At 55.6% G+C, this 11,066-nt stretch overlaps 4 protein-coding genes across 4 annotated transcripts; 3 read left to right on the forward strand and 1 right to left on the reverse strand.

Moving 5' to 3' along the window:
* Positions 1-595: 595 nt before the first annotated feature.
* Positions 596-3,725, forward strand: E0L32_004022 (uncharacterized protein; the record flags this gene model as incomplete). The annotated part of the gene is made up of 6 exons (XM_031138387.1): positions 596-996; positions 1,223-1,431; positions 1,782-2,423; positions 2,499-3,417; positions 3,487-3,545; positions 3,610-3,725. The coding sequence occupies 6 exons, from the start codon at positions 596-598 to the stop codon at positions 3,723-3,725; spliced, it is 2,346 nt and encodes a 781-aa protein (XP_030998084.1).
* Positions 3,726-4,768: 1,043 nt separating this feature from the next.
* Positions 4,769-5,194, forward strand: E0L32_004023 (uncharacterized protein; the record flags this gene model as incomplete). Its single annotated transcript, XM_031138388.1, has 1 exon — positions 4,769-5,194. The coding sequence occupies one exon, from the start codon at positions 4,769-4,771 to the stop codon at positions 5,192-5,194; it is 426 nt and encodes a 141-aa protein (XP_030998085.1).
* Positions 5,195-6,212: 1,018 nt separating this feature from the next.
* E0L32_004024 (uncharacterized protein) lies at positions 6,213-6,545 on the forward strand (the record flags this gene model as incomplete). The annotated part of the gene is made up of 2 exons (XM_031138389.1): positions 6,213-6,228; positions 6,283-6,545. 2 exons carry the CDS (start codon positions 6,213-6,215, stop codon positions 6,543-6,545), a joined length of 279 nt encoding a protein of 92 aa, XP_030998086.1.
* Positions 6,546-7,920: 1,375 nt separating this feature from the next.
* On the reverse strand, positions 7,921-9,063 carry E0L32_004025 (uncharacterized protein; the record flags this gene model as incomplete). The annotated part of the gene is made up of 1 exon (XM_031138390.1): positions 7,921-9,063. The coding sequence occupies one exon, from the start codon at positions 9,061-9,063 to the stop codon at positions 7,921-7,923; it is 1,143 nt and encodes a 380-aa protein (XP_030998087.1).
* Positions 9,064-11,066: the final 2,003 nt, after the last annotated feature.

Raw genomic sequence — 11,066 nt, forward strand, 5'->3', positions numbered from 1 at the left:
GCTGGAGCTGCATGTCGAGGGCGAGCTGGACATACTACGTACCCAGACTTGAAGATCTTTCACTAGAGGCCGGAGGAGTGATAGGTGTCAGAGCACGCGCGCATCATGGGTCCTGAAGCCTCTCTGCAGAACGGCAGCGCCATGCACCGGGCGCATGATCAGATTCAACATCCCTTGAGGCGGCCCTCGTCTTCGCGCTACTCCTTCCCCGAAGTGAATTTAGCTTTTCGTCGGGGAATGCTTGATTGGGTAGAGAGGAGTGTTGCTACCCAGCCTTACCCCCTTCGGCTGACAAGGATTTGACTCTCACATCTCTGCTGCAGGCTGGCGTCAGAGACTTCAAATTGAGCACAGACGAAGGCAAGCGGCAGAATGATGCTGCATTTCACATAGAGTGATGATGACGGGCAAGCTCTCTAGATTTTCGGGATCTCGAGTATGACTCAAATCCCGAATCCCCCTCGATAGGGCCCACGGGAATCGACGGGCTAAGCAAACCGTTTTAAGTGCACCATAAATTTCGTCACTCCCACCACTTCTACCAAACCGATCCCGCACATTCCGTACCGTTTGGGGTTTGGGCAAACATATCGTCATGTCAGCTCCGACTGCATCCGCTCACCTTCGCGTCGCGCGCCCGACGAACAACATCGAGGCGCTGCTGCCTTTCTACGTCGACGGGCTCGGCTTCAAGAAGATCGGCGAGTTCCACGACCATGCCGGCTTCGACGGCGTGATGCTCGGCCACGACGGCGCGGGGTACCACCTCGAGTTCACGCGGAAGCACGGGCACGACGCTGGCAGCGCGCCGACCCAGGACAACCTGATGGTGTTCTATCTCCCCGAGGAGGGCCAGTTCAAAGAGGCCGTAGCGCGGATGGAGAAGGCCGGTGTCAGCGCTGTCGCGAGCTTCAACCCATACTGGGATAATTGCGGCAAGACTTTTGAGGATCCGGACGGGTACCGCGTCGTGCTAGCAAATATGAAGTGGCTACTGTAGCTACACAACGGCTCCTAGCCAGTCACCAGTCCAGTGGAAAGGAGGGTTGTCGGCTGTCAATCTCGTCTACATGCATGTTGATGTCGCGCTCTGTGTGATGGGCTGGCTGGTGGAAGGGATTTCTCTGTTGGATGAGGCACCAATAGGCCTGGTCCAAAGGAGGGATATGTACAATAATGTCCGTCCAACTTGGCACAGCTAGTCTTTGATTTTCGAGTAAAGAAATCCGACTCCCGTCTTGGCTAAATGGGCGCTCACCGACTACCGACTTGGCGATCTGCACTGTTCATTGTTCACGACGCTAAACCTCGGTCATTGGCGCATCGAGCCCAGCATGAACCAACACCAGATTTTTAGCCCCTATGGGATCTTCCCCGAGATGGGTCACAAGGGCGAGATCAAGGCCAACCAGAAGGAGCACCATGAGGGAGGTTCGGGGTTCTGGGGAAAGAGGCCAAGCGAGATGCGGAGAAGTTGTGGAGTGAACACGGTCAGAGTCTCTGTACTCTCCACGTGTTTTGGGGAAAGCCTCCAGGAGAGATGACTCTTGGCCCCCGAGCCCATGAACACCGCTAGCTGCAATCGTCCTTGTTGCCAACCGGACCTTCGGGGGCCAAGAGTTTTCCCTCCTTCCTGGACACAATGGCCTCCCCGAGGCACTTATGCATGCATGGTTCAAGACGTTGTCGCTAAGCTTCGTTCATCCTGTCGCAAGTCTTGGCAGCAATTCCGTGAGAGGGGGGGATCCGCTCGCGATGGCAAAATGAATATTTATTTCCAGCCGTCATCTTGCCAGGGCTCCTGACCATCCCCAGACGACATCCCTCCTCATCCAACCGTTCATCACCACAACAGAGGATCCGACCTCAAGCCGACCGTCACCATGTGGAAATTCCTTGGGAGCCACAACTACCTGCTGTCGAAGTTTATGACTTCGAATGTGCTGATGTGCATCATCCTGCTCGGCACCAGTGTCTTTACCTATGGCTTCGAGACGGCCGTCATCGCGACGGTGCAGGCCATGGACCGTGGGTTTCTCCGTGCGATGAACAATGCGTTGATGCATCTCCCCTGACAAGAATTGGTTTCGCAGACTATGAGAAGCAGTTCGGCGAGTTCAACTCCAAGACCAAGAAATGGGAACTTTCCGCGGGCCGCCTGGCATACCTCAACTCCTTCCCGCTCATCACCTACGGGCTGGGAGTCGTCGGGGCCTCGCTGATCAGTCAACGCTGGGGACGTCGCATCGTGGTGGGCATCATGAACATCATCTGCATCGCCGGCGTCCTGCTGAGTCTCCTTGCCACCAACTACGGGGCGGCGCTCGGTGGGCGTCTGATCCTGTACATCCACGTCGGAATGGAGGCTGTCCTCGTCCCCATGTATCTGGCCGAGATCGTCCCTGCTGCCATTCGTGGCTCCGGTATGCACAAACTTGCCCTAGTCGTCTTTCCACTTTGCGTGAATGAGGATTTCTTCTAAACTCTGTTTTGGACAGTCGTCGCCACGTACGCGTTCAGCCACATGTTTGCCGCCTTCATCGCCTCCATCATCACCAACTTCACCAGCAGGATCGACAGCAACCTCAGCTGGCAGCTGCCCATCGGCCTGGTGCTGATCTTCCCCGTCTTCGTGCTGCTGACCATCACCCTGCTCCCCGAGTCGCCGCGCTGGCTCCTGCGCCAGGAGCGGTACCAGAAGGCCGTCGACACCCTCTACTACCTGCACGGCGCCCGGCCCGAGTACAGCGCCGAGCAGGAGGCCAACCTGATCATGGAGGCGATCCGCACCGCTACGACGCAGGGCAAGTGGAGCGAGCTCCTCAAGGGCTCCAACGCCCGCCGGACGTGGATCGGCATCCTCTGCGCCGCCGCGACCCAGCTGACGGGCCAGACCTTCGCGAGCAACTACGGCGCCGTCTTCCTCAAGCAGCTCAACATCATGGACCCCTTCACGGGAACCATGATCAAGCGCTCCCTGCTCGTCGTCGCCTGCCTGTTCGTCATCTTCTTCGTCGAGTACACCGGCCGGCGGCGGCTGGCGCTCGTCTCGGGCTCCATCTCGGCGACCTGCCTGCTCATCATGGGCGGGCTGGGCACCATCACCAAGCGCAACAACGACCAGTCGCTCACCATCCTCGCCATGACCATCATGTTCCCGGCCTTCTACACCGCCGGCTTCGGCTCCAACATGCAGGTCGTCAAGTCCGAGATCCCCCACACCAGCCTGCGCGACAAGTCCATCATGGTCCACTGGAGCGCCGCCAACCTCTGCAACTTTGTCGCCACCTTCACGACCCCGTACCTCCTCAAGGCCCCCTACGCCAACCTGGGCCCCAAGGTCGGCCTGATCTACGGCAGCATCTCCGCCGTCTTTATCGTCCTCCTCTTCTTCTTTATGCCGGAGATGACCAACAGGTACAGTCACTTCTTGTCTCTGATTGTCTGCTGATTTGGGCCTGCATGCTGACAAGCTTGATAAATTAGATCCCTGGAAGAGGTCGACGAGATGATGGAGGCGAGGGTTCCTGCCTGGAGAACGAGAGGTAAGAGCCACGAGCCGTACGATTTGATCATTGTGGCATGTGCTAACATTCCGCGTCCGTACAGAATGGCAGGCAACTGGTCTGGGCTCGATGCTGACCCGCCTCGGCAACGGCGACAGGTTGGAGAAGGGCGAGGAAGCCGGCGTCGAGGCTCATGTCACCACCACCGAGGTCAAATAGGTCTTCGTGCTACTAGAAACTCGTACAAATGTGCAATCACAAGCATGTTGAGTGGGAACCTCTGCAGACAGTCAAGGCGCGAGATCGATGGCTGTAATTAGGTTCTCGCTAGAGATCAAAGGGATGATCATCATTGGACCCAAGTCTAGAGAGATCGAAACAAAGATGGAGAAATTTTTCTACTACCACCGGGCCCTTGTGAGCTTTGTTATGCTGTAAGTATGTTAATGCTGCCGTGTTGTGCCCAACGTCCGGCTGGTTTTGGCCGCGCATGAGAGAAGAGATGGCCCTCCCATTTGTACTTGTGTTGGCACAGGCCAAGTCTCTGAACTCTCAAAAGCCGAAAGCCAGGTGATGGCCTCACGGTTCTCGCGCATGGCGCAGAGACAGGAGCCATAGGTGTGGGTGGCCCCGGCCAAGGCCCACACAAGGCGAGAACGGGATGGCAGCATCGCTATCGCCATCTGGCTCTTCTTGGAGCACAAGATACTGGTACGTGAGAGACGCGGCGGATCAGGGATGCAGACGTCATTATGGAAAGGAGCGTCGATCACGTTGATCATTGCGGGCAGTTAGCCATGCCTGAGAAGGTTGGCGATGTGTTGTTGATCAAGGCCAACGTGCTCATGAGCTCGGGTGGGCTAGGCTCAAGCCTGCATCGTGGAGCATGAGCTGTGCGACTGTGACGTTGCATTTACCCCCCTGAGATGCGTTGCTCTTCCGGCCAGGTACCTAGTACTCGAGGCTTCTGATCCTTGATTCGCAGCACTACTATGTCCGGATGTTTGCAACGGCGCATGCGCGATCAAACGCCTCACGATATGCCAAGGGCAACAAGGCAGCAAGAAGGAAGGCAAAAGGACCGCGGGTAGACAAGGCATATGGCATGACATCTTAATGGCCAGAGAGAGACTCTGCTTTTGTATAAAGCCCCCGATCAGCCGTGGCCCACCTGTCCTATTGGCAACCATTAATCACACAACCTTATTACCACCACTCGCTCGCATCTTCTCCCCTGCTCGGCTATCAACACAGCACTTGCAATGTCGGATTCGACTCCAGCCCAGTATGTCGTCGATCCCTCCGCCAATCCGCACCTCTGGCCTGGACCCGATCAGGCGCGTGAGAACATCGTCGTCAACAGGGTTGACGTGGTCTATATCAACATCAACGGCGAATCCGATTTCATGTGGCTACGCACGGGCACAGACGAGCATGTCCATCACGCTGTACTGCAGGTAGCCAAGCATGTAGCCCGCGGGCTCTATCGGATCGTGAGCATGAATGTCTCCGACTTCTCCTGTATGGTGATCATATCAACGGGGAAGAAGAGAGAGGAGCTCAAGTGGAAGCATGGGTTTCCGTGGGATAGGGAGGACGATCCTCAGCCAGACGTGGTGCTGAAGTCAGGAAAGTGCCACGATGCTGTGAATGCAGGACGGGACAGCCTCAGGGAGATCATGAGATGAAGGTCGGATAGCTACGGTACAGATTGGCATCACGATTGAGGAATACAAACACTCGCCGGTCAAGATCCTTTCACATGAAATGAATGTAACATGGGGTTGACCACGAAAGGGCGGAACATGCCGCTCTGGTCTGCTCGAGTCCTAGTTCATACAAGGAAGGTAGTTGGTCATGAAGCATCCAGACAGCCAGCAAAGACACTTGTAGCAAACAGCATTGCTTTCGATACGTGTAACGGAGCTAATTGTCCGGCTTAGTCGGAGGAGATTTGGGGCTACAAGTGGAGCATCGTTGCCGTTGGTTCTCAGGGCACGCAAACAATGCAGGGATTCTTGAACGAAAAGATCGCCCCGGGCGAAACCTCCAACGGCGGAGTCACGGATGGTGGTAGGCCTGTCAAGCACTTTTATCTGTTGCTACCTTTATTGACCAGCGGGGATATGCTGGGTACCTACACATCCATACAATTCTGGTCTCAGTACAGATGGTGTGGGATGGTCATGAACAACGTCTGCCCAAGGTTTAGTCAGGCCAGAGGTACTGTCGTCCGTACGGCGGCCAATCAGGTTTTGCTGTTCTCTGGAAGCGCCCTCGCCGATAGTGGCTACCAGAGTTTGGAATCATGTTGTTGGCAACTTAGAATCCATGCTGGTCAGGCGTCTGAGCCGATGTGTGTGCATTCGCTAATGATAGACTCACATGAAAATACCATCTGTTAGCAAGACATTCTTAGCACTGTCTGGATCTAGGACACAACAGGTAGGTGCTCATGCCTGCAACCTCTTATTCGGAGCGGAGAGTCCCAGAGGTGTCTTATTGTTGGTGTCACCATCCGACAAGATGTGTACGAATGCGTTGAACTTGAGGGAAGCGTAAGAGTACATAAAAGGGGGCTCTTCCCGGACCACAATATTGTTTGGAAATCCAGCCCTGGCACTTCTCGCCGAATAAACCTTGAGCGAATTGGTTGAATAGGGTCCTCGACTTATCTTGCACCTATTATCTTATGCCCTTCACAAGATGCGAGCCTCACAAGGTAATGACCAATCTTCCCTCTCCCAGTAGCACTGATTAACTTACACCTTCCCAGTGCTTCTACTCTTTTTGACCACCAACATGGGTGCTGCCAATCCCGTCCCCGAGGAGAAGACAAACGCAACATCTCCTGCCCCCTTGTCGAAGCCCGTCTTCCTCTGCAATGACAATGATCTCGCCAAGAAATGCATGGGCGCACCGTACAATTTCCGTTGCGACATCAGTGGAAACGTGGTATACGACGTGCCCGACTTTCAATGCAGGGATAGAGCAAAGTGCAGATGTGAAAAGCCCTGCGACAATCCCAGAATCTGTTGACAATTTTGCAAGGTTTGAGGGCTGGGTTGAGTTGAAAGGCCCGAGCAAGAGAACAAAAGGGTGCTCGAAATGTATTCACAACCGGGTCTTATCCGCCGTCGTGGTCGAGATGCATTAGTTATGTCATGCAGGTACTAGTATCAACAGCGTGAGAGGAATAGTAACATCTTCCAGTGCCCGTTAGACTTTCCTGCCTACCTCGTGAGATCAGATGCTCCTTCGTCCTTCAATGTCGATGAATTTCCCGAGGCTGAATTTTGCCTAATGTGTACGAGAACTTCGCCTTTCTGACTGCATGCCATGCTGCAAGGTCTTATGCTAGGCACCATGGCGAAATCCAGGTCCTTTGAGAGGATAATCAATTCGCATCACGACCTCTGAAGGCGAGTAACAGGTCCATTACGCGATCCAATGCTGCTCCAAGCAGGATCGCCTGGTTTTGACAAGCACCACTGTTTCCCTGCGCCGTCTCCGCTTTGCGTTGCCCTTCCTCTCGTCTCGTTATTGGGCAGACAGACAGATTCTCCGTCTGTGCTTGTGGTTATTGTCGCATTTCGTGCGTTGGATGTATTAAGCGCAGCGCGCCCGCTTCGACAAACCGGGGCGGGTGGGCAGCGGTCCGTGTGTGCGCCTCCGCCCGTCCTCCTGCGGTGCATCATGAGGATCCTCCGCCGGAGCATTCATGAGTTCGTTTTAGGTACGTCTCTGTTGGAAAGCACGTAGAGGTTTAGGTAGCTTCAGAGTCCAAGTCACGACAAGTACTGCACGGAAGGGACATCACGAGCAGTCTGTATGTACGTTTGGAATAGGCGATCAAAGCGGAATGATGGTGAGCTAATTGATAATAACGGTAATGATAATGATACACCAATAGACATTAATATAACTTGCTAGGTCCCGCCAACTTATCAACTTGTCCTTGTCAATGATGGTGTTGAGTGATGGTTAAAGTCGTCGCGCTGTAGAGTCAAATACGCCATCACCAGGTCTCAACAGCGACACAAACGAGACAAATGAAAAGGACACTTATCATGGATACAAATAATACCTTTACACCATTCATGAATGCATCGCAACAGTGGCACGCATCGAGGTGCAAGTCGAGAGTGGAGCCCAAAATGTCGGGGACCGAAAAGCGCCCGGCCAGCAAAACACCAGAAGCCGAGGCCACGATGATCGAAACTAGCAACGTCAGCAATCACAACACACATAAAAGAACAACACAGGAAGAGCTTGAACTATTAGTATCATCATCATTGCGGTATGTACAATGGTATGGAGACATATGTACAAGGGGGGGATCCATATCCACATAACAAGCCCGCCTGGCAGTAGTAGTAGTAGTACCAATAAACATCCACCACCTCCACCAAGGCTAGCTCCGGCCAGCCTCATCACGATCGACGCGCTGACGCCCCCTCGTCCTCGAGGGGACGGCGTCGGGTACTGACTTTTGTATACGGGTGCTGGACACCTGTCCAAGTACCCTCCTGCCTCTACCGACAGGGCTGTGATCTCGGCGCTTCTTGCGCGGTGATCGCGACCGTCGACAATCGGCGATGGGGTGCGTAGAGAGAGGATGCAGCCTTGATGGCGACAAGCTCCGGTGTCGTATGGAGGATGAAAGCGGCGAAGGCTTCGCTTCGAAGAATGACAAGGCAGAGAACTCTGGCTTGGGTGTGGGCGTGTCCGACTCCATGTTTTCGGGCGTCGTCTCGTCGACGGATTCTTGCTGCGACTCCTTGTCTGCAGTATTGTGATCATCGTCGGCGAGGGCCAGAAACTCCTTCTGGTGAGTCTCTGATGCGTCAGAGATGGACGAGTCGGGTGTCTCCGCGCCGGCCTGCACGGCCAGTTGGGAGAACCCTTCGTCGTCACGAAGATGGTATATGTCGGCGGGGTGGAAATGGTCGGGTTCAGACTCGGAGAAGGATGCACTCGTGACCGGGGAGAGGTGCTCAAGATAAGGATGGTCTTCATGAGCATCACGCTCAATTGGAGAGGCAGCCGAAGAATCAGAGTACATGGTCATCGAGCGCGGAGAGGGAGGAAGATGGGAGGAGACGCAGGTGGAAATGGAGAGGGGCTCGCGAGTCAGGGCCTTCTCGCCGTCGTCAAACAAGGAAGGCTCGTCTGGCCGGTGCCAAGGGTGGTTCAGAGGAAGGTAGGAGGAGAAGTAGCGGACGAGCGAGTCGAGAGACTTGGTTCGGAAGAGCTGGACAGCATGTTGCCATTGCTCGGTGCCGATGAGAGAAGGGTTGGCGATGATCTCGAGAGCGGCAGATTCGAGCGAATCGTTGAGCTCACGGATGCGCTGCTCCTTGCGCTCGGCCATCAGGCGGTGGAACTCATCGGGGGAGGAAGCCTCGTGGGAGATCTCGTAGACGTCGTGGTGGAAGGCCTCGGGGTCCTGGATGGAAGAGGGAATGGTATTGTACTGGTCCTGGAGGGTGGTGAAGAGGTCATCCCTCTTCATGCCGAACTTCCAGGAGGGCCATGCTAAGCCAGGTTCATCCATCCTGTGCCTGGGGAGAAATGGGATATCGAGAGAACGTCGAGAAGCGGATCAAACTAGCGAGAGCGATGCGTGGACATAGGCGTCCGGGGTATCAAAAACATCAAGCCAAGGTGGTAGACTGTAGAGAGGAAGGAGACCGTGGAGAGAAAACGCTTGCTGGGTATCGTTGGAATACAGGGCTCATCGGGAGGCAAGCCGTCTAAATGCAGGTAGTGAGGAGATCCATTGTGCCGTGAATACAGGTGGTGCGAGTGTTGATTTTGTTGTGTTCTTTGTTGCCGGGGCGGTTTGCTGGGTGCAATGGGCTTGCCAGAGTGCGTGAACAGTCGTGTCCCGGAGCCTTTCAGTGACAGAGTGCAGGTATTTGCGTGCTTGCTTTGTGTGTACCGGGTCTGCTAGGGGGGCTCTGGCCCTTTCGGAGTTCGTGCATACGATGCCAACAGGCGATAACTTGGTGATATCGGGGGGGGGGGTGTCTTTGGTCTGGCGGTCGGTCTCGAAGGTTGGAGGAGGGAAAACGGGCGACGGTGGTTGAAGAATCGCTGGGGGGGGAGCGCGAAGGGTAGGGAGAATTGGGTGAACGGGCCATGGCGAAAGAGCTGGGGGACACAACACGACACACACACACACACACCCAAAGCACGACAGGTGGGTGGGCATTCCACGGATCCCTGAGTGAGGCTACAGCGGGAATCAGAGTTGGCGGGCAGACGGCGATGCGGTCAACACCCCCAAAACTGACGCCCCTTCCCTCCCTAAACTTGGAGCCGGCTCTTGCGGCCTGACAGTCAGGTGGCACTAGAGGCCGCTAGTGGCGCACCAAGCCAGCCCTAGGGCCAATCAGCACTGCCCGGGTCATCTCCTGTTCCACACTGTTCCATCGCGCTAATGCAAATTCATGCAACTGCGCCCGCGAAGAGTTTTAGTGTGGCCGGCTGAGGTCCAATCAGCCTCCGTATCGCAAACGAGGGTCCACCCGAGGCCGGGTTCTCATTTGGCCCGCAGGCTGCCTGTCTCCCGCCCGCCTGTCTCCTGCGCAAGCTGTTGGCTGTGTCAACTCATCCGTGCCATTCTGTGCCACCCACACCTCGCAGTCGCAGGCTCGCAGAGTCGCACCCTTGGCACCTTCCAGTGCCCAGTCGATCAATCCGATGGTCCTTCCTCGTGGTGCGTGAGATTCCGTCAGATTCCCGCACAATGCGCCCCCAGCCCTCCAGGCTCTTGCCCGTTTCGGCGGTGGGCGTCATGGCAGGTCCGAGAGGGCTGACTGATGAAGCCTTCCCACACAAAAATAGCACGGGCACACACACTCCGCTTTGTCAGGATGTGCGGCCGGCTGCTGACAGCTGCCAGGCATAGTTAGAGATGGTCCGTCCTCCAACATCGTCGTTCAATGTTTCTGTTCTGTTGGTGTGTCTCGCCACACACTCGAGTCACGGACGGTCATGCGCACGCGCCCACCCATGACCCATCATCCGTCATCACCAGGCATCACACATGGTCAGCAAGTGGTGACCGCCTGCCTGGCCCAGTGTCTGATCCCTTTAGGCCATGCGACCCCCTCGCTGTCATGATCTATCACGTCGTTGGGACGGACGCGAAACTCGAGGGTCGAGTAAGAAGGCCTTCTTGTCGAGGCAGTCATCGCGCAGAGAGACAAGGACCGGAGCCGCTGTCGACGAGGCATTCCAGTGCAGTCGCCATAGGCCCAATATCCCTTACAGTTGGTAGTCTAATACGGAGTATGCCATCAGATTGGAGTAACTCGGCGTTGGCACGAACTGACAGGCAGCTCAGCCCTCGAATCGATCTCACGCCATGCGGCGACAGAGCGATTGGAAAGGTGAGTGAGAAAAGGAAAGAAAAAAAGAAGGAGGGTGAGGCCACCACAGATGGTCAAAAGAGGGACGGGCGCACGAGGGACACGCTGCACTTCCACAATCGTGGGGACCACACGGGCGGTTCTTCCCACCATCCAAGCGCCGTCTTTGGCTCCCGCAAGC

The sequence above is a fragment of the Thyridium curvatum genome (genome assembly GCF_004353045.1).
Source record: "Thyridium curvatum strain D216 chromosome Unknown NODE_18_length_519074_cov_76.432364, whole genome shotgun sequence".
Classification (NCBI taxonomy): Eukaryota; Fungi; Ascomycota; class Sordariomycetes; order Thyridiales; family Thyridiaceae; genus Thyridium; species Thyridium curvatum.